At 39.0% G+C, this 21454-nt stretch overlaps 1 protein-coding gene across 1 annotated transcript in view; it reads right to left on the reverse strand.

Annotated features, from left to right (window-relative positions):
* Window positions 1-6189: 6189 nt before the first annotated feature.
* Gabrr3 (gamma-aminobutyric acid type A receptor subunit rho3) overlaps window positions 6190-21454 on the reverse strand; it is a 50034-nt gene continuing 34769 nt past the window's right edge. Inside the window, exons 8-9 of the mRNA XM_005076751.3 lie at window positions 15896-16092; window positions 6190-6604 (exon numbers count right to left, since the gene is read on the reverse strand). Of these exons, the coding sequence (XP_005076808.1) occupies window positions 6305-6604; window positions 15896-16092 (497 nt within the window). The 3' untranslated portion in view covers window positions 6190-6304. The remainder of the gene's footprint in view (window positions 6605-15895; window positions 16093-21454) is intronic.

Consider the following 21454-nt stretch of genomic DNA (forward strand, 5'->3'; position numbering starts at 1 on the left):
CTTTCTGATTAAAAGAAAAATCAAAATAAACAAAACCAAAATGTCAAAAACAAACCAAAACAAAAAAAAGCACACACAAAAAGCATGGAGTTCATATTTGTGCTAGCCAGCTTCTCCTGAGTATGGGGCCTGCCCCAGAGTGTGGTTGATAGATCCTTTGGAGAAAACCAATTTTCCCTCTCCCAGTATGTATTAGTTGCAAATAGCTTCTTGGTTAAGAGTAGGACTTCTACAAGCTGTCAGCCTCTGTTGGTTCTTAGGGGCATAAACGCTGTAGTATCTGAAGACACTGTTCTCTTGGAGTCATCCACTGCTGGCTCTTAAATCTTCCGACTCCTCTTTCTCACTGATCGTTGGACATCGAGGGTAGGGGTTTGATAAGAACACATTAGGTGTGAGGTGTTTTGTTGTTGTTGTTTTGTTTTTTTGGGGGGGTGGTTCGAGACAGGGTTTCTCTGTGGCTTTGGAGGCTGTCCTGGGAACTAGCTCTTATAGACCAGACAAGGCTGGTCTCGAACTCACAGAGATTCAACTGCCTTTGCCTTTGGAGTGCTGGGATTAAAGGCATATGCCACCACCAAACCTGAGTGAGGTGGGGTTTTTTTGTTGTTGTTGTTTTTTTTTATGTTATTTTGTTTTTGTTTCCTGACTACGCTGACTTTTTAATATAAGGAAACTGAGAAAGAGTGAGTTCAAGTAATTAGCTTTAAAGAACACAACTGTTCAGACCTGGAACATGAATCAAAAGCCCATTGGTTGTCTTTTGTTGAAAGGAAGGGGCTTTAACAAAATGTTATTGATTGCCTATCTTTTTTTGGTGGGGGGGGGTTTATGAGACAGGGTTTCTCTTTATTATTTCGGAGGCTGTCGGACCAGCCCGGCCTTGAACTCACAGAGATCCGCCTGCCTCTGCCTCCCGAGTACTGGGATTAAAGGCGTGTGCCCCCACCGCCCGGTTTGATTGCCTATCTTACAAGCAACAGAAACCTTGTTTTGGAGCCAGGGAGTTCCGAGATCAACACATTCTGCATTTCAGTGTGTCTGCTGTGGGTTCCCAACCCATTTGGTAAATGAGGCCCTTTGGTGAGCACCCTCACAGGTTGGAAGGGCAAGGCAGCTCTTTGGGATTTATACACGTGTGTGTGTGCATGCGTGTGTGCGTGCATGCGTGTGTGTGGGCATGAATCAACCCCATCTGTGGGAGCTCCACCCTCGAGATCTAACCTCATCCCAAAGGCCGTGCTACATGCTCCAACATGTACATGTGGGATAGACAGCCCGTTCAGACTCAAGCTGCCTATCCTTACTCTCTTTAGACTTCTGTTTCTGTAGCTGTGAAACTACTTCATTCTTCAGGTACCCAAGAAAGATGCTGTGAGCCTCCAGTGACACAGAGTAAGCAAAAGTGTCTCAAAGCTGAGAGGAGCTTTTCGCCTGAGAGGAATTTGACAAATCCTACGTAGCATCCAAAAATTTTTCCGGAGCATGAATTAATGCCCTTGGTGATGATAATTAATGTAGTTTTATAAACTTCAGAAAAGCCAGATTTGCTTAAGAATGACCCAACCCGAGGTCCTCAAAGATTCTACACATGATAAATTTTCTGGAACTCAAAATGTTTTATTTGATAAATATGTGCTATCACTGATTAGAAATATTTTACATATTCATGTATTTGTATAAATCCACAGAGGATAGTTCATCTTGAGATTACCAAGTATTTGTTACTTGTGTTTATAGAACTGAGTTAGCCTTCCTATTCTCTTTATTGCTTATAGCATAACTTCTTTTGCAGTCTGTGCCTATAGCAAAGTGTTCTAGACTACATAACATTTTCCTATTAAATGCTCAGACTTCCATTCTCCATAAGCTCAAAACAGTAGGTGTACATATGATTGTTTTCCTTACTGAGGTGTCTTGTTACTGATCATGCTATCCATAAGCCTTGAGACTGACTTATTCTTGGTTCTTATGTAAAATGAGATGTATTCCCTCATAAGGTACCTTATGGTCATCTTTGGGGGCACTTGGAAAGAAGTAAGTAAGATTGTATAGAACCAAGCATCAGGATGGTAGGTTCATTTTTTTTTTTTGTTTTTCTTTTGAATTTTTTCGTGAATGGGGACTGGAAAGATGGCTCGGTGGGTAAGAACACTTACTGCTTGTGCAGAGGACTTAAGTTCAGTTTCCAGCACCATGATGGATGGCTCATACCACTTCTGTGAGTATCCAACATATTCTTCTGTTTTCCAAGGACTCCTGCATGCAGGTGGTGTGCATATGTACACTCAGGCATGCACATGCATACATAAAATAATGAATAAGTATTTTAAAAATCACCAAGAACGAAAAGTGACCAACTGCTCAAAGCCGTAGAACTCAGGAACTGACATGACAGTCTATGAGGAACAAACTTCTAACTAAAGAAAAAGGACTCTAAGAGAAAATTATGCAATCCTATTTATTCTTTAAAAGTTGCATAAATTCTAGTGAGATAACTGAAGACTATACCAAATGGGGTCTTTCACGTGAAATTTTAGTTAAAGCTACACACTGGAGGCATTTAGCCTTTTCCGCCCCCCCCCCTCCTTTTATTTCTGAGACAGGGTTTCTCTATAGTTTTGGAGGCTGTCCTGGAACTCCCTCTGTAGACCAGGCTGGCCTTGAACTCACAGAGAGCCACCTGCCTCTGCCTCCCGAGTGTTGGGATTAAAGGTGTGCACCGCCAACGCCCACAGGGCCTCATTTTTAAAGGCTTGTCATGAAGATTACTAGTAAACACAAAATCCCTGGGAAAGAATTGTATCAGCTTCTCAGCACGTGAGGGAATAGACAGCAAGAGACTAAGTGATTGGTAAAACCCACCACCGACTCAGAGGGAGAATGAAGAATTTAACCTTAGCAGCCTTCTATTTTTTAATAGTATTCAGCCAGGTCTGCTCTCATTAGTATCCAAACCAAACAGTGCCCCTGGCATGCCAGGAAAAGTACTCTACCTCTGAGACGTACCCAGAACCTTAGCAGTGCTTACTTGTTCCTTGGAGGCCTGCTCTTTCTTTTCTGATGGGAGACATCCTGGGAGTGTATCTGGGGAGGAGGGAGGTGGGGGGGGCTGGAAATTGTGGTTGGGATGTATCGTATGAGAGAAGAATCCATTTTCAATAAAAAATAAAAAGTAAAAGAAAAACACTGGAATTGAAACTTAACTTTTATGGTAATAAAACATGGAGAAATCCAAGTATAATTAGACTAAAAACACCTCTAATAATATAATTAAAACATTAAATGTCTAGTTTTTGGAAGACATATTTTTAACCAGTTGCTATTCATTACTTTAAATAGTGAAGCTCTGTTCAAATAGATGCTGTTATAGGATTCCTTGAGTAGTCTTTACAAACCTGCCTATTTCTATATTTAGGCAAGGTCTACAAGCTGGCTGGCTTAAAAAAAAAGTCCAACAAAGCAGCTTATGTCCTGAAATCCAGGCTTATCCCTCAGCGAACACTCATGCACAGTCTGTTGAGGATTGTGTTCAGTAAATGAAGGGAAAATTGAAATGAGGCAACTATTGCATGTTCTGTGTCACATATACATTTTCCAGACAACCGTGCTTTCATTCTTCTTGAGATAAGAACCTACCCAGAAGTCTTGTGTCTCCCTGATAGAAATGAAGCTTCCGGGAACAATTCTGTTTCACAAATGGTGGGCCCGATGAGAACCATACCCACTAAGACCCTTGCAGCTCCTTCTGAGTGGTCTGATAATTCCCTGGTGCAGCAAATGGTTTTTATTCCTAAGTGTTAGACATTTGGTACTGGAAGATATACTGCCTGTGTTTCTGGATATTAGCAAAAGTTACATTTGATTGACCAACAGTTGTGCATTGATGGCCCTTGAGAGAATATAGAGACTATGTGGAGTGTGACAGAGGCCTGTTTTTCTAGCCTAGATCTCAAGTGTATCCTGTGACTCATCTGATTTAAAATAGTGAGATGAATATGCTCAGGGGAAGCGTTAGGCATTGTGGGAGCTGCGCATTCAAAGTGTGTAAAAACCAGACATCTCTGAAGAGCCCGAAGATTGGATGAAGGGAACAGTGGGGCTCTTTAGTTTCTAAATTATTTCCTTTTTTAAATCTCACACAGAATTTGTCAAAATCGTACACACAATCCAGCTATTACTACAGTAATTAATAGTTATCGATCTTCAACCACCTACGATTTTATCTCTACCGTATTTCCAAAATATAACCCTATAAAAGTATCCTTATTAAATCAAGTTTAATAGCCATTAAATACATAATCAAAAAGTTGAATTTTCATCTATTTACAATTAAATGGATAAAGTTTAGAATAAATATTAGCTCACTTTTGGATAGTATCCTGGGAGAATACAACCTGTGAGAAGTTTTGAAAGAATTGGAAAAAATGCAATTCCAAATAATTAAGGAAATACTATTAAGTTTCTCAGAATTAGTATGTATACCAGAGAAGCCATAATATAGAAAGAATTCTTCTTTTTGTCCTTCATACTCAGAAGAGAGAGATAATTTTCTGAAACCTATGTGTCTCATAAGAGGCAAAAGCAATGTTACTGTCAGTCATGCAAGAAATAATTTGTTTCTTCAACTGACAATGAATAACTTAAACCATTTTATTTGACTGTGTGGTAAAATAAAACACAATACACTAAACTGACCAGTTTATAAATTTATTCTTTTAATTTATTTCAGCAATCAAAATAAGAAGGGAAATTTTTTCTGATTTCCTGCCAAGGGATTTGCTCTAAATCGTGCCTTTTAACCAAAATACCCGACACTGAATCATGTACCCTGCCAATCTGAAAAATAAATGCAATCATGGGAAGGTTTTCGATGGAAAAGCGTTTGTACAATGCCCACTTGACCTGATTTATTTCTCTCAATGAAAATTAGTCTGGGATACATACATTTCACTCAATTTCATTGCTGGGTGTGATGTCCAAACAATGGTCATTTGTTTGTAGGTTGAGAGTCTCTTCATGGATGCTATTTTTCCTCAGTCAACACCCTCCTTTGAGGACAGTGTACATAGAGCTCCATGCTCACCACCACTAAATGGGTTTTTCAAATAGTTTGCCTTTCTTTCATGACTGTACATTCAGGGGAGGAAGAAGAGGCCATTTCTTTCTCTCTTTTTTAGTATGTAACAGTTAATAAAGTACATGTAGGCAGCCAGGGAACATTTTATGAATAAAATTTAGACAAACACTATGGTGGTCTGAGTGAGAATGTCTTCCATACGCATTTAAACATTTGGTCCCAAGTCGATGGCACTGTTTGGAGCAAGTGTGGCATTGTTGTGGGAATTACATCACTGGGACAGGCTGTGAGAGTTTAAAGATGTGAGCCATTTCCAGTCCACTGTACTTAAGGTTGGAAGACGTAAGTTCTCATCTGGCTCCTCCTGCTACCATGTCTGCTGCTAGCTGTCATGCTTCTCTGGCCATCATAGGCCCTTATCCCTCTGGAACTGGAAGACCAAATAAACTCTTTTTTCTAAAAGTTGTTTTGATTGCTATGTTACATCACAGCTACAGAAAAGTAACTAATAAAAGCATTAATGAAGTTATGAAACCTATACCTCATTTATAAAACACCAAATACTGTTACTCATGACTGACGGAGAATATGACTTTACAAATAAAGACCGAGTGAAGCTTAACTAATTTATTCCATGTTGGACTCAGTAATTTATGAAATATAATATATAGAAAATGTGGCTGGAGATAAAAGAAAGGACTCTCTCGGGGCTCTCGGCTGTGTGTGGATGGAATCACTTGAAGATGGAAGTGCTCCCTTAGGACAAAGTCATCTGTCACTTGGCAGACATTAAGAAACCAGTTATCCTTGAATAAATGCCATAGTCCAGCTTTATTTCCTAATTACAAAAAAGATCATTTTTGTGAAAGGTAGCCAGAATAAGATAGTTACAAAGGATTCATTCCTGATGAAAAAATTTCCTTCGTAATACCACCTTCATGGTGCTTTATTTATAGATTATAGCCAAATTTTCCAAGACTTTGAACATTGCACTAACTGTAAATCAACCAGCTTTTACATGTTCTTTCGGCCAAGAGACATGACTGGCTCTATCCCAGTTTAATCGTCCAATTCATATCCAGGAGGTAAATAACACCATCTGACCCCAATAGAAGTTTACATTAAAAATTTCTCTTGATGCTGGGGATGGTAGAGCACTTATTTAGGACTCGCAAAGTCCTAAGTTCTGCAAAGAGAAAAGCCATCAAACAAAAAAAGTCCTCTTCATACATATAAACCCCAGTAAAACAAATTAAATATTATATAAACGATGGGAAATACAATTCTAGAATAGGTATCAATGGCATGGTTGTTCTCTAGGATGATTCTACCAACGTTTCCTCCCGTAGGTTTTCTCTTTATCCGAGACAAATCTGTACAGGGGCTTCCTGTGAACTTGGCTCTCATGGAGTCTTCTTCTGAGTGTAGAGAGAATGAAGTCTGGTCCACGTCAGTCTCGCTGTCATGGTAGCAGCCATCGAAGGCCATGGCTTGAACTGCATCCATACTGTACATTCCAGAAACCTGTGAAAAAACACTTTTCTTTAGTAAGTCATAAAAATGATGTTATGGATAGTAATTATAGAAAATGTAAGTCAGATATCAGTTTCCATAAACATTAATCTTCTCTTGTTTGTCACTTAAAAACAAAACAAAACAACAAAAAACAGAATTGTAGTTTTCCTTCTGGCATTTGACTAAAAAATTTCATTTCATAATAAGTGGAAAACATCGTTTTGCAAATCCTTAAGTAGCAAGGAGGTTTATATTTAGTTCCCTGAGATATTTAGGTATCACATGATCGTATGCTATACTAGTATAATGTAAGTAATTTCTAATACAATCCTGAACTAATACACAGCTCTCCCAGATGCTTGCCTTCCTTTGTTCTGAGTGACATGAATAGTCTGCCATCACTTTGTGAGTTGAAAGTAAGTATGATTTATCACATCATCAATATAGGCTCCTTGTATTTGCTTTCCAACTTACTTTTCCTCTTTATAGAGAACATAATAACACAGAGATCCATGCCTTTTAGGTTCTGCTCAAAAGAGAACAATAGTAACTGCCTACTTACACTTGAGTTAGTGAAACTGTTTTGTTTGCCCTTTAAAATGAAACTAGCTAGGCTTTCCCATTTTTGCCCAAAACCACTTCTAAGTGATGCTAACAAAGCCCAATAAAGAAGAATGAAATTGTCTTATTTTTCTGAAGAAGCGAATTATCAATTATTTTTAGCCTGATTGAATCTGTACAGATTTTATTCTTTTGAGTTTTGCTTTGGGAGGTAATGGCTCTCACTAGCATGGAGCAGTGTCGAGGAAGCAGCAGCTGTTAGTAATTGCTTTTGGAGAAAAGGAAACCCTTCTTGATCTTTGGGGAAGTTGAAAAATGAACAAATATGAAGAGGCTATTTTAGATGAAATTATTCAGAATTTAAATTGGAGGCTGCAGAGTCAACTCTATCAAAATGCATATTTGGTTCATTACAATTTAAAACTATAATATTTTGCTGAATCGAAAAGACACTGAGACTTCTGTGTAGTCCATTAACTAACCAGTGAAGACCCACACTTTTGAATTACATTACACTTTTTTATAACAGAATTTTTTGCAATAAATTAAATATGGACAAAATAAAGATGCACTGAAATTAAGACTTAATAGTCTCAGAAAGCCAATGATACGCAACCACAATTTTAAGTATATAAAAGCTATGGTATTATCAATGCTTTTCTTCCTACCCAGAATACTGCTGACAAATCTCACCTGCTGTCTACTTTTTATCTGAATATGTGTTACCAGCATATTTTAGAAGACTAATATTTAAGGAACAGTAGTACTATTTCTTTCTCCATATTGACAATCTAGAATTACCCATGTCATGGCCCCTGAAGAAAGTGGGAAAGGACAAGAACTCCTGAGCACATTGGGAGCATGGGAGGAGAGGGGAGGGAGAGAGGGAAGAAAAAGAGAAGGGGAGAAGAGGAGGGGGGAAGAGAGCATGGGAGATCAGGAAGACCAAATCAGGGGAGGAATAGAGGAGAGCAAGAAAAGAGATACCTTAATAGAGGGAGCCAGTATAGGTTTAAAGAGAAATCTGGAATTAGGGAAATGTTCAGAGATCCACAAAGATGACCCCAACTAAGAATCTAGGCAGTAGTGGAGAGGCGGCCTTTGATGCCCTTCCCTATAATGAAATTGATGACTACCTTAATTGCCATCATCCAGTAGCTGATGGAAACAGAAGCAGACACCCACAGCTAAGCACTGAGCCATACTCCTGAAATCCAGTTGTTGAGAGGGATGGAGGATGAGCAAAGCAGTCAAGACCATGCTGGAGAAACCTACAGATACAGCTGACCTGACCTAGTGAGAGCACATGGACCCCAGTCATAAAGCTGGGTAACTAGCATTGGACCAAACCAAGCCCTCTGAATGTGGGTGCCAGTTAGGAGGCCTGGGCAGTCTATGGGACCTATAACAGTGGAACTAGTGCACAAATGAACTTTGGGAGCCCATTTCCTATGGAGGGATACTATTTCAGCCCAGACACACAGAAGAGGGCCTAGGCCCTCCCCCAAATGATGTGACAGACTTTGATGATTCCTCCATGGAAGGCCTCAATATCCTTGGGGAGTGGGTAGGGCATAGGGTGAGGGGTTGGTGGGTGGCATGGGAAGATGGGAGGGAGAGGGAATTGGGGGTTTGATATGTAAAATAAGATTATTTCTAAATAAAAAATTATAAAATTAATAAAAGAATTACCCATGTAATTGATCAAACCTTATTCATCTAAAATTTACCAATAAGCTACAATTTTCTAGGTTTGTGAGCTGTGTGATAAGAACAGATTTAGAAATGGTCTTTAGTTTTTATCTCCAGCCCACAGATGTGACTGTTACAGACTGAGTTATCTAATGATGGATAATGCAAAATAACTTCCCTTTTCCCTTCGGGCTAAGTTTAACACTAAGGACAGTTTTTAAAATTATTATCTGTGATGTTTTCTCAGTTCTTGGTCTTTTGTGGGTGGCTGAGCTGTATGTGTATGCTTGCATGTGTGCATGTGTATGTGCCTGCCTGTTTGTGTGTGTGTGTGTGTGTGTGTTTGTGTGTGTGCGTGTTCGTGTATGATGGTAATGGTGCTGATGCTTGTACAGTACGATGGTGGTAGTGGAGGTTGTGATCAATCCAAGGCTTTATAACAAGTGGTACTTATTTTGTGAAATTTGTTACAGCTGTGCTTCATGTATATCTGCTTAGAATTACAATATTGTGTTCATGGATTGTTCTTTTATTGAGGATGGTGTGACTTTTCTCTACTTACTACTTTAGATTTGACATCTACCACCAGTATTACTAGAAGGTGTGGCCCAGATCCTCCCATCTCAAAAGACCAGGATTAAAGGTGTGTCTTTCCACTTCAGGTGTACCCAGCTGATGTAGTCAAGTTGACAAGCAAGAATAGCCATCATAGCAAATCTTGACTAATATAGAAATTTTGAAATATCTCACATTCTCTTTTACCACAATAGAACAAAGTTAAATGTTAACATCAAAAGAAAATACAGAAAGCACACAAACTCAGGGAGATTCTATAAGACAGTATTTATGAATAGGTCACTATAGAAACTAATAAGGGAATTAAAAATTGCAGAATCAAATGAAAATAAAGTGTATGGGATACGGTGAAGGCAGTCCTAAGAGTAACTTTTATATCTCTTAGTGCTGACATAAAGAAATTAAGATCTCAAATAACTTATTGACGTACCCAAAGCCTTGAAAATCAAGGAGCAGTAGATACGGAGAAATAATTAATAACAGGGTAGAATTTAATAACATACTAATATAAAGAAACAAAGAAATGAAGAATTGATTTTCTGAGAAGATAAATAAGATTTACAAACCCTTCGCCTAGTTAAGCAAAAGAGAGAAGAGACAAAAAAATTAAAGATGAAAGGAAGATATCACAATATGAAATTCAGAAAACCGTAAAGGCATATATCAAAAATCTTTATTTTACTAAATTAAGAAATCTTTCTTCTAGAAGAAGAAAGGAATTGAAAGAGACACTAGAAGATGAAAAGACTTGCCAAGCTCGTGGAATATGGATATTATAAAGGCCTTCTACTAAAGTCAATCTAAAGATTCAATGCAATTCCAAGTTTCAGGTCCATTTATCATAGATTTAGGGGGGAAAACAATCTGTAGGTTTATATGGAAGCACAAAAGACCAAACAGTCAAAACAATCCTAAACAAAATGAATATTGTAGGGAGTGACACAATATCTGATTTCAAGTTATACCACAGAATTATAGTAATAAAAGCACCAGGGTAATGGAACCAAAGTAGGCTCATAGGTGAGTGGAATAGAATGAAGGACCCAAATATAACTCCTTGACTAAAGCTGCCAGGTTGTCAAAAAACATACATTGGAGAAAAATCACATCTTTAGAAAACAGTACTGGGAAACCTGGGTACTAGCATGCAAAAGAATGAAACTAGGTCTGTATCTCTTACCCTACACAGCACTTCATTCCTAAATGTAAGGGCTGATATTCTGAAACTGTTACAGGAAAAAAGGCAATGGGTTTCTAAATAGCACTCTGATGGTGCAGGGAGTAAGACTAATAATCTGCAAAGAGTCTCAAGAAACTTAAACCTTCTCTACAGCAAAGGAAACTGTCAGTTGTGGTTGGTTGTCTTACTCTTGCTCTTTTGGCTCTTTTGGGGGACCACCACCCAGTTCCCAAATAAATCACATGGAGGCTTATTACTTTTTTATGAATGCCCGGCCTTAGCTTGGCCTGTTTCTAGTCAGCTTTTCTTATCTTAAATTATTCCATCTTTTGCTTCTGGGGTTTTCCCTTTTCTTACTTCTACTTCTACTCCATGGCTGGCTGTGTGACTGGCCCCTAGTGTCCTCCTCTCCTTGTTCTCTCTTTCTCCTTCCTCCTCTCTTCCCAGGTTTCTCCTCATATGTATTCTCTCTGCCTGTCAGCCCCACCTATCCTTTCTCTTGCCTTGCTATTGAACATTCAGCGCTTCATTAGACCATCAGGTGTTTTAGACAGGCAAAGAATCACAGCTTCAGAGAGTAAAACAAATGCAACATAAACGAATGCAACACGTCTTTGCATCATTAAAGAAAGTAATCCACAGCATAAACAAATGTAACACATCATAAAATAATATTCTACAACAGTCAATGGAGTAAAGAAGCAGCCCAAAATGGGAGAAAATCTTTGCCATCTATACGTCAGAGGATTCTTATCTAGAATATACAAAGAAATAAAAAACAAAGCAACCTCCCCAGAAAACACTAAACACCTTTTAAAAAATAATCGAATTAAAAATGACTACAGAAATAAAGATAGTTCTCAACAGAAGAAATATAAATGGTGAGGAGTCACTTTAAACAGTGTCCAGCATCTTTAACCATCAGAAAAAAATGCAGATTTCAACTACTTCCCAATTCCATCTCACCTCAGTTACAAAGGCTGTCATCATTAATACAAATGCTGTAGAGAAAGGGGAACTATTTACTGTTGGTGGAAGTGCAAATGGTTGAAGACACTTTAGAAATCCATCTGGAGGTTTCTCAAAAAAATAAAAAGTAGTGAAAACTAGAATTACAATTACCATAGAAACTAGCATAGCACTTGTAGGTATAAGCCCAGAGGATGTGATAGCCTACTACAGGGATACCTGTACATCCATGATCATTGCTGCTCTGTTTACAATAGCTAGGGAATGGATTCAGCTGGATGTCTATCAACTAATGAACAGATAATATAAATTATATACATATAATTTTTCACATATGAAGAAAACTGGGATTATGAGCTTTTTGGCTCATAATGGATGAAATGAAAAAAATTTATCAAGCAACATAATCCAGACCCCAAAGTACAAATGTTGCATTCTCTTTTATGTGCAGATCTCAGCTTTAACTCTTTAGTTCTGTTTGTTTAGCTTGGGAAGCCAGGAAACTAGGAAGGGGATGCTGGTAGGATGCATTGCCCTAAGGGAGGAAATAGTGGGGATGACGAGAGGTTGGAGTTGGAAGGCAGGTAGTAAGGTTGGCATGGTGAAGTATAGGGCAGGGAAAACAAAACAAATGAAGGGTGGGTAAAAAGGACATATGGACGACTACTACTTGTGACCCACATGAAAAATAGAAAAGAGAGATGAAGGGATAATTCTCCTCCCAGAAGGAGTGGGTTAACTAAACAGATTTCCAGTTAGAGGCATGGAATACTTAATAGACCTTGTTCAGGGAGGCCCCCAAAGGCCTTCAAACTATCGAAGTTGTCAGGCCTCTTGTTTGTTCACCACAACTAGAGTCTAATATCCTATTGCTGAGCACACCACACATATAGAGAAAGGGGGCTGAAGCTGAGCTGGAAACCTCCTGCCTGCTCTTTAACTTTCAAAGTACTGGAATGTGCTGTGAGGGCTAGTGGGAGACAAAGGTTCCATTCTCTTACCCAACTGCAAATACTCCAAATCACAAAAGCAGCCTGATAGGAAAGATAAACACACCAGTGCCCGACTGTTGGAGGTAACAAACAGATAAACTTGTGCTTGGATTTAAGGCCCATGTATGGTACTGTAACCCTTGTTAATAACCCATTCCCGAGGGAAGTAAAAGGCTCATTAGAGGGAACTTACTTCTATTGTTTAACTATAGAAACAGAGCATCAAACTGCCTTTTAGATATCCATGTTTATACACATAGACAAAAGCCATGCTTAGTCTTGACCAGACAAGTCTCTGCTTGTAGTGAAGCTAGACTTATGGCTACTCAAGGTGCCAACAATAGGTGATGACTGAAGACTCAGCCCTGGACAAGACAGTTATACTACCTCCTTCTGTAAGGCTCAGGGAATGCTGTGGAAAAGGGGATAGAGAGTACATGAGAGCTGGTGAATACAAGGATAGAAGTATAGAAGATGTAGATTCTGTGCTAATGCAATCATGAACACAGATGGACTGTGGGTACCTTCACTGGTCCCACAGCAAACTGGCCCTGTCAATAACCATTTCTGGATGAAGGAGGAGCTCATGAGGACCTGCCCATTATAGATGAACTATTGGTTATCGATAGATTCTGGGAGAGGGAGAGTAAGTCTTTAGTTGAGTATCCACTACTGAGCCCACCAAGCTCCAAAAAGTAGGTTCATACAGCCCTGATTAAACTTAGTGGTTTGAAAACAAAATGAATAGGCATGAATTTCAGAATAGGAGACAGTCTGGGGTGAAATTAGTCAGTGTGTATAACATCCATGTGGAAAACTGTCAAAGAAAAAATTTAACTAATAATAAATTTCAGGTGGTGAACAAGTACATTGTGTGGCAGGTAAGAGCAGGAAGGCATACTTCAGAGTCAAAGAAACAGATGAGTGATCTAAACAAGATCTTTCCATCTGTACACACTTTCCTCCATTTGTCATGACACAGATTATGTAGACCATTGCTATCTCCAATGTTGGTAAGGACCAGTGGCCTTCACAACACTTGTAGCTTGTCAGATATGCAGAATCTGAACTTTTACCTCAGTACTTCAGAATTAGGCTCTACAAGAACATAGGTGCCACATGTAACTGAAAGCTCATGATGTCCCCACACCTCACGCACCCCAGGATGCATATGTGTGTGACAAAGCCTCAGATAGTCAACAAAGGAAGTAAAATAAAAGATCGACCCTATCCTCAGAGGCGTGAGTCGAAACTCACTTTTCTGTGTGTCATTTGCCAAGTCATTCTATTTCATCAAGATCTTGCCTCTCCATTTACAAACCAGAAAAAAGACATTTTCTGCACAGCTTAAATGGGGTCCCGATGTGAAGTCTCAGTGGAAGATGGGGTTAAGAACCACATGAAAGTGAGAAATGTTCTCATTAGAAAAATCAAAATAGTGAACAGTGTTATCAGTATGCACAAATCTGATATGACAATTTGCAAACCTTGGAACTGGAGAGATAGTTTAGCAGTTAAAAGCACGTACTGCTCTGGTAGAGGATCTGGGTTGGGTTTCCAGTACCCACATGGCTGATTACGTGGAGTCTGTTACTCCATTTTCCAGGGATTATATGCCCCCTGCTGGTCTTTGTGGGCACTGCACTCATGTGGTACACAACACACAGGCGTATATATATATATTTAAAAAACCTCTAAAGCCAGTGTGAACATGTCATTAAAAGTATGTGTATGTGCACACACAGAGATTGCTTCTTTTTTAAATTTGTAAAAAATTTCTTTTATATATATGTACATATATATCAGATTATTTATACGCTTCAACTAGGAAAATAAGCTTCAATAGTAGAAGGATTTTAATTCATCTTAATATACATTTTCTTTTCTTTTTTTCAGAGATTGTTTCTTGTATATAGTTTTAGCAAACACATGGGTGAATCTTATCAGTTAGAATTCAGAGTTGCAATATTGTATATAAGTTTTCATAAGTACAGGAGATTTAAGCCCAAATCCTTTGTGAAACAAAGCAGTAAAAAGCAACAAATACATTTTATTAAGCAATGTCAAAAAACAGAATGAAGAAGATACTCCATTGTCAGGGCATTATTGGAAGAAGAACCCCTCTTTTTGTTTTAATGCTCTTCTAAGTGACAAGAAAAAAGTCATATCATTATTGCTTGAGAGCAGAGCCTTTGGAGTCACAGAATCAAAAGCTAATCCTGATGCCCCTTTAGCTCTGTGACCTTGGATACACCCACTTTACCTCTGAGAAAAGAAGGTGAGGAGACATTGACCTCCCTGGGTTACTATGAAAATCAGATCACATCACATATTTTAAGTTTGGGCATAATTCCAAGATAAAGTGAACACTTAATACATTCTGGCTATCGCCACCACCACCGCCGCCATCATCAATTAGAAAGCATGTGGTTTGTACAACAGCCCCTTCTTTTAATGGGGCAGAGTCAATGAACCAATGCACCCTGATAGGATTTCTTCACACACAAAAGCCCTTGGTGAGAGTGAAGGAGGATGCTGAGGAAAACAGCCATCATGGAGCAGAGATTAAAGGTCCCCATTTTACTGCACAGACTTGCTCTCTTGACCCTTGCCAAGGTACTTGACGTTAACGCAAGAGTTTTAAGAACTTTAAATGGAAGTTTGCTAAAGAAGTTAGTCTTTGCCCCTGGGATGTTTAATGCTAATTGTCATTTTGACAGAATCTAGGCTCACTTGCCAGATGGGTCTCTCTAACTGTCAGTAGGTGATTAGCATAATTGTTTTGTTTGAGGGGAGAAGCCCCTCCCACTGTGGGTGGTACCATTCCCTGGCTAGGACCCAACACTATATAAGCCAGTGGTTCTCAACCTTCCTAATTCTGTGACCCTTTGATATAGTTCCTTACCTTGTGGTGATGCTCAATCATAAAATTATTTTCATTGCTACTTTATAACTGTAATTTGGCTTCTGTTATGCATCTTAATGCGAATATCTGTTTTCCAATGGTCTTGGGTGATCCCTGTAAAAAGGGTGTTCAACCTCATGGGTCGTGACCCACTGGTTAAGAATCATTGATACAAGTGAAGAAAGAAGCAATAATTTGCATTAATAGTTCTCTACTTCTGGAAGGTGGATGCAATTGGACCAGCTGCTTCAAACTCTTGCTGCCTTGGCTTCCCCAGCATAACGGTCAATGCCCTTGAACTATGAGCCAAAATAAACCCTCTTCCCTGGAAGCTGTTTTTGTTAGGGTATTTTCTCATAGCAACAGGAACAGAAACCAGGCCAGCCACCTTTTGAAAGGAGTTGACACTCAAGGCAAATCTGTACCTTTCCTCTCCTGCTGAGTTGCTTCCACTCCTCCACTGTGGTGAGGTAATTCACTGCTGCATACTCAATGACTGACAGAAACACAAAGAGGGAGCTGACCCACATGTACACGTCCACGGCCTTGACATAGGACACCTGAGGCATGGAGGCACTCACGCCAGTGACGATTGTGGACATGGTGAGCACTGTGGTGATCCCTGTAGTTCAAGAAGAGTGAGTCGCAAACTCAGTGACGCAGCCATTTTGAAAACAAAATTAATCTGGTGTCCCAGAGTTAGAGTAAACTTCTACATGCTAGCTTGGACGTCTAAAGGTTCTCATTGGTTTCTTTCCACCACTGTATCTTCCTTTTCCCACAGAGTCCTTCCCTTTATCTAAACACACAAAACCCAACAGGTTTGGAGCCTGCCCTTCAATGAGCAACTTTGCCTCATCCTAGAAAGATAAAAATATGTTCAATTTAAGGAATTCTTCTGGGAAAGAAATCACAATGTCATTTGCAGTAACTTTCTCTAAATTATTTAACAGCTGCTGCTTTTAAGAAGTTGTCTTTGGGGGCTGGAGAGATGGCTCAGAGATTAAGAGCACCGGCTACTCTTCCAGAGGTCTGAGTTCAATTCCCAGAAACCACATGGCGACTCACAGCCATCTGTAATGAGATCTGGTGCCCTCCTCTGGTGTGCAAGCACACATGCAGGCAGAACATTGTTTACATAATAAATTAAAAAAAAGAAGTTGTCTTTATGTCTACCTTTACTCTTATGCTACAAAGGGGGTTCATTTTTTCTTGGTTGACTTAAGTTCTACTAAGACCACTATTCTCCACATTTTCCTTTCATTAGGAATGCTTTTAATAAAGCCATCATTATTTTCCCATAAATGAAACTACACTTCAACTGAAACTCAGAGTGTGAGTATGCTATTGCTGGAGGCTGTTTCTGAGCAGCTAGTAGATGTGCATCATTACCCCTTCCTTCTCTCCTCTCCTTCTCTCCTACTGTTTCCTTGGCTTCCCTCCCTTTTTCTAGAGTCTAGAAGCCTTCTCCTTCCCTTTCCTTTTTTCCCTTCTGTCTTTCCTGTCTTAATTCTCTTACAGGAGAGACAAATGGAGGCTCTGACTTCTGGGAGACAAATGGAGGAAGAAGTGACCCAGGGTTTAGTGAAACATCAGCTTTGGGAACTATTCAATTTCAACCCTAATCTTGCCCAAGAATATTGCCAGAGTACTTTCTGGAGAGAAGATGCAAAGTTGTAAATACCCGAAATGCGAATTGAATGGAGTGGTTTTATGTGTTGACTTTGCACCAGGGAAGTACAAATGAAATCCTTAGTGAGTTTATGGATCACGGAGTCCTCAACAGCAGGAAGAGCAGTGTGATTTACTCTTGACCAAGACACTTCCACCAAGAGGCTTCTATCCTTTCTCCAGGATTGTATGAGGCACCCCTTTAAGAAAGCCTCATGTCAAACACAATGGCACCTCTATAGAGCCACTCAATTTCAAATGAAGTTTTAGTTTGTATGACAGAGCACATTACAAATTGGTAGTTTCCCAGTTATCGTGGGAAAAATCCAGAATCTCATCTTGACACTGACTTGAACTTGTAAACTATTCTAGCTCTTATCACTAAGCAAAGGGACTGTCTTATCCAATCTCAGGTTTCCAGACAGCAACAGGAACAATAACTAAGTAAGTAAATTAACAAATACAAAAACAACAAACAGTCTGCATGCAGTTATATGTATTTTATATGCTTTGACTTCAAAATACACTTGTTACATAAACATTGAGCCATGAATTTTATATTAATGCAAAATATGGAGCTGAAACCAAGATTATAGCTTAAAAGCTAGTTGCTTCAATCAGATATTTACCTACGATGTAATTTGGTAAATGATGGCCATGGATTACAAAAATAAGATATATGCTAAGGATAACGGAGTGATTGGACCACAATTTGTCAGGAATAGGATTTAGATCTCCCCCGTCATTGTTAAACCTGTGGTGTTTTTTTATTGTACACCTACTGCCTCTCATTTTAGATCTGGAAGGGGATATCCTTTGTTTATAAGATTACAAATCAATTTCCATATGTGGCAGATCTTTGAGACTGGGGGGATATGCCAAAAGGCATGAAGAAGGTACTTTGTACTTTCAATGGGTTGGAAGTCCTAATCTCTTTAAGATGCCCTTCTGGGAAGTGAGGGATTCCTGAGCTCACATTTTTTTATTTTTTTCACTTTTTTATTTCAATTTTTTTCACTTTACATAAAAGGCCCAGTTCTCCCTCTCCTTCTCCTGTCCCCATCCCTCCATCCCCCCATTTTACTCCAACCCCCATCTACTCCTTAGAGGGAGCAAGGCCTCCCTTGGGGCATCAACAAAGTTTGATATACCAAGTTGAGGCAGGACCAGGATCCTCCCTCCTGCATCAAGACTGAGATAGGTATTCTATCATAGGGAATGGGCTCCAAAAAGCCAGTTCATGTACCTGGGATAAGTCCTGGTCCTACTGGCAGGGGCCCCACAAACATATCAAACCACACAACTGTTACCCATATTCAGAGGCCTAGTTCAGTCCCATGAAGACTCCCCAACTGTCAGCACAGAGTCCATGATTTCCCACTACTGAGCTTACATTATTAAACAGTAACTTCCATTAGTAGTTCAAAAAATGTAAATGTTTTCTCTTCATTTTATAAGACATGGAGCATAGAACATCAATGTTTTCAAATAGACAACAATTTAGACTTAGTGGATAAAATAATGGTTTAGAAAAGTTACAAATATACATGAGTTATGTGTATACACTGGGATCATTGAGTATTTGGATTAATAAAAACGAACCACAGTATCTATATTTGCCAGGGAGAAATTAACTACCAATCATTTTCTATAAAAGGATGCCTATCCCAGCTAATTTCGCACCTATTTAAATAACCAGCAGTTCCGATTTTCATTGCATAAAATCAGCAATGATAATAATGATAAAATTAATGAGAGAGTGGGAGGAAGAATTGTTGGATGGGCGAGTAAATGATAAGATAACTGACGTAAATTCTTAGAGCAATACAAGAGAAAGTTGGGACTATTAGAGCCACATTAAACATATTTATTACGTCTTGACCCATCCCTTGGAAATACATTAATCTTGACTAATGGTTTTCCTTGCAGATTCATTAAAGTTAACATCCTAGTAAAAGGGTTTTGAATCACATGAACTGACCCTTTATTTAAAGAAAGGTCATATATTACATTAGAAAATGATTTTCCCACCTACTGATATCAGTATGCATAGTTAGAAAAGTGTCATGAGAAAATATTTAGTCAGACCATATGACTCAGCTCCCCTGAGCCCTCAGGGTTTCACCATATTGACTTTTATACGCACATGCATTTGTGAATTAAGAGCAGTCTGGGAAGAATTCTTCATATCTGTGTTCCACTGACCGGCATGGTGGAGCACCGTTCATTAACCATGATGACAGCAGCAGGCACACAGACATCACTTGTTGCACTTTCTGACCTTGTTTGCCCCTTCAGTGGATGTGCTATAAACAGTTTTCCTGAAGGAGGGGCGGCCTTCATTTGCTTTCGTGTGAGTAAGAACAGTCTTCCTCTGCCCATAGGCAGAATAGGAAGCATATAAGAGAAAGATATGGACTGGATATTGTAGCACCACTCAGTGGCCAGAAGCAAAATTTCCACTTATAGGGGTACCAGAGCCCAGTAGCTGTCATTAGAGGCTTTGGTCATCTCTGTGATGGTTACACGACTTTCTCTGGCATGTGTGCACTCATTTGAGCCATTTTGTCCCATGGAATGTGAAGCTTATGCAGTGTTTTTACAAAGCAAAGTACAAAGGCTATTTTGAGGAAAACCGTCACTCACAGGAGTGAGCAGAACTAGACATTTACTTGATCACCTATTCATTTATTATTTGTGGTACTGCTGATCAAACACAAGGCTTTGCAGATGTTGTATACAGTAAGCTCTCTAGCACTTCCTAGCCTCCTTTGCAGGCAAACACTACTTTTGTTCACAAGAACAAGGTGAATTAATCACTCCAATTTGAGTATTTGGCACCGATTTCCTTAAACCTGGGCTAATCATTTTATCACATCAATGCTGTCCATTGCTAACCATGTGACCCGCACTTTCACCAGAGTGCTGCTAAACTTACACATGTCATTCTGAACCTCCGAGTTCTCATTTTTTATGAGAAATAAATGGTAATATCAATTGTTTTTGTCTGATGTTATACAATAAACTGCAGAAATCTTTGGGAGATCTGCAGATTACTCAATAAGCTAGTATTTTTCAAGTAACTAAGCCTGTGGGCCGAAAAACCCATTCACAGTACAAAATAGACCTGTGGATTTTCATCTAACAGGCAGTTTCAGAGTCCACACTGTAACTAACCTTTTAGAAACTATCACTTCCTGATCTATTTACTATCATACTTCTCATTGTTTTCAGTGAAAATTTATTGCAACAGTCTGAAAAAACAAACAATAAGATCACTTGTCTGAATACATCACCTGAAATATGGTAAGAAAATACAGGAAAACACTTCAAAACATTGGTACAGATGATGAATTTTTGGATGATGCTTTTGGAGTACAGAAAATAAGAGCAAAATTAGACAAAGGTGGCTAAATCAAATTAAGAAGTTCTGCACAGCAAAAGAATAAACACAGTGACCAGACCACCTACATAATGGGAAAATATTTTCGCTGACAAAACCATCAGTTTAACAAAGAAATTATATCCAAAGTATACAGTATACATTAAAAACCTAACAACAAAATAAGTAATCCAATTATTAGTGGGCAAGGAATAAGAGTATATGCTTCTCAAAAGAAGAAAATTATTTTGGGGCAGTGGTGGTGCACGCCTTTAATCCCAGCACTTGGGAGGCAGAGGCAGGTGGATCGCTAAGTTTGAAGCTAGCCTGGTCTACAAAGTGAGTTTTGGGATAGCCAGAGTCACACAGAGAAATTCCATCTTAAATGCCACCCCCACCCAAAAGAATAAGCTCAGAGCTTCCATTATTACCATATAAATGCAGGGCAGTCAACTTGAGAGATGTGTTTAGAAGTCATGCTAATATGCATTTAGACTGAATGACTTTCCCAGTCTCTCTTGAAGGCTGGTTGGCATTGCCCTCAGACTCTCTTTTGGGTCTATGCTTACCCCTATTGTACAGGGGTCAGGACACAGATGTTTTGCTGTGAAGGCACAGTCAAAATAATTTAATTACGCATTCAGATGATATTTTTCCTTGAAGACATTTAAGTGTGAAATGCTTGCAGACTGTGGCTTTTATAGGGGGAAAAGGTGAACAAATTATTCAAATTATTAATATTAATAATTTATGTCTTCAAATGATCTTTTGAAGTATGCATAAGATTTGTGAACATTAACTTGAAAAAATGATCCTTTCTAGGATGGATTTTACTATAGTTGCAATGATCGAGAAGCACTTATTAAAATTTCTTAAGATAGAGCTTTACAGGTTAAAAAAAAGAGAGAGAGAGAGAACATCAAAATTAGGG

This window comes from Mesocricetus auratus, unplaced genomic scaffold (assembly GCF_017639785.1).
Source record: "Mesocricetus auratus isolate SY011 unplaced genomic scaffold, BCM_Maur_2.0 Super-Scaffold_100008, whole genome shotgun sequence".
NCBI classification, from domain to species: Eukaryota; Metazoa; Chordata; class Mammalia; order Rodentia; family Cricetidae; genus Mesocricetus; species Mesocricetus auratus.